This window comes from Propithecus coquereli, unplaced genomic scaffold (assembly GCF_000956105.1).
Source record: "Propithecus coquereli isolate 6110/MARCELLA unplaced genomic scaffold, Pcoq_1.0 Scaffold19, whole genome shotgun sequence".
In the NCBI taxonomy this organism is placed as follows: Eukaryota; Metazoa; Chordata; class Mammalia; order Primates; family Indriidae; genus Propithecus; species Propithecus coquereli.
Genome location: NW_012143856.1, coordinates 8,225,270 through 8,226,671, shown reverse-complemented (window position 1 = coordinate 8,226,671; position 1,402 = coordinate 8,225,270). Strand labels below are relative to the sequence as shown.

Genomic DNA, 1,402 nt, shown 5'->3' with positions numbered 1-1,402 from the left:
TACTGAAGAAGCTGGAAAAATGGATATTATGGGGTTCAAAGCTCTCTGTTTGGGGCTGCTTTTTGGTTTTTTTGTTTCTTATATTCGTACACCCATACCAGACAATGTTGAAGAAAGTTGGAAAATAATGGCCTTGGATATAACTGCTAAAATTTTATCACTGATGGTAAGATTGACATTTATTTTCTGCTGAAAATTGGGATGCTATATTGACTAAAAATGAGTGCTTATGAACTTTTTTATTAGTATGGCTAATATCATCATTTTGAAAGGACTATTGCTTATTTGTTAGAGTAAATAACATTAAGTAAAATAAAATTACTACATCTGTGCAGAACAGTGAAACAGAAATTTTGCTTCTAAGAGTTTCTATATAAATGTAAAGACTCCATTTATTGTGATGTGCATAAAAGAGATGGTATTGTTGAAGGCAAAGGCTTTGAGGCTTATTTAATAACTTGACAAATTTGAATTTTCAGGGCAACCTAGTCCCATAATTATCTTTTAGTTGTTCAGATATACATTAGTAGTGTATGTACCTGTGTGATGTTAATTTAGGGCTCTTACTATTCAATGGCTTTCATTGTCTTTCATCGATTCTAAATTTTTGGATTTCAGGGATTGTCTGAATTGCAATATGCAGACTGGATTATGAATTATTGCAAAAAATAACTCCTTTGTAAGGGGAAGATATGATTAAAAACTAATATTTTTGAACTCTTAAAATGTACAGGCTTTTTATAATACATATCTCCACTCATTCCCTACTCTCTTGCAATTATTTTTATCAGTTTATAGAGGAGGAAAAAGAGATTCAAAAGAACACATGCAGGTAGAAATGAACAACTCCAGAATTATAAGAATTGTCTCATTTCGAAGTCTGTACTCTTTCTGCCAAACCAGGTAGCCTCGAGAAAGGTTCTGCCATGGTAGTAACAATAGGAGGCTAAAAGGAGAAAGCATGAACAGTAGTAGACAATCAGAAAAGAGAAAGCAATCCATTTGTATGAGAGGGAGATGCTGTTCCATGATGCTTTGTCCAGCAAACAACAGATCTGTGAAACTACAACCAACGCCTACTGGTGTCATCTAAGTCCTTATATTTTTCTCTCTAATCACTTCTAGAGGCTCACCTTCTCCATAACTGTCTCTTTTTCCAATGCTCTTGCTTCTCAATTTAATCTAAAATGAAGGAATATGTGGATATGGAAGTGTCAACTCCACAGAGAAACTGCTATATTATCTTCCTTGATTATCTCATATATATTTAACACTCAACTGAAATGAATGTCATCAAAATTACAACATTATCAGAACAACCAACTCAAAAGTTCTACTTTTATTTTCTTGGCTTCAAATTGTTCTCACCATTCTCCATCTATAATAAAATCATGCAATTTAT

At 33.0% G+C, this 1,402-nt stretch overlaps 1 protein-coding gene across 1 annotated transcript in view; it reads left to right on the top strand.

Annotated features, from left to right (window-relative positions):
* Nucleotides 1-28: 28 nt before the first annotated feature.
* Nucleotides 29-1,402, top strand: part of AADACL2 (arylacetamide deacetylase-like 2) — a 44,214-nt gene continuing 42,840 nt past the window's right edge. The window contains exon 1 of the mRNA XM_012642855.1: nucleotides 29-166. Coding sequence (XP_012498309.1) covers nucleotides 29-166 — 138 coding nt within the window. The remainder of the gene's footprint in view (nucleotides 167-1,402) is intronic.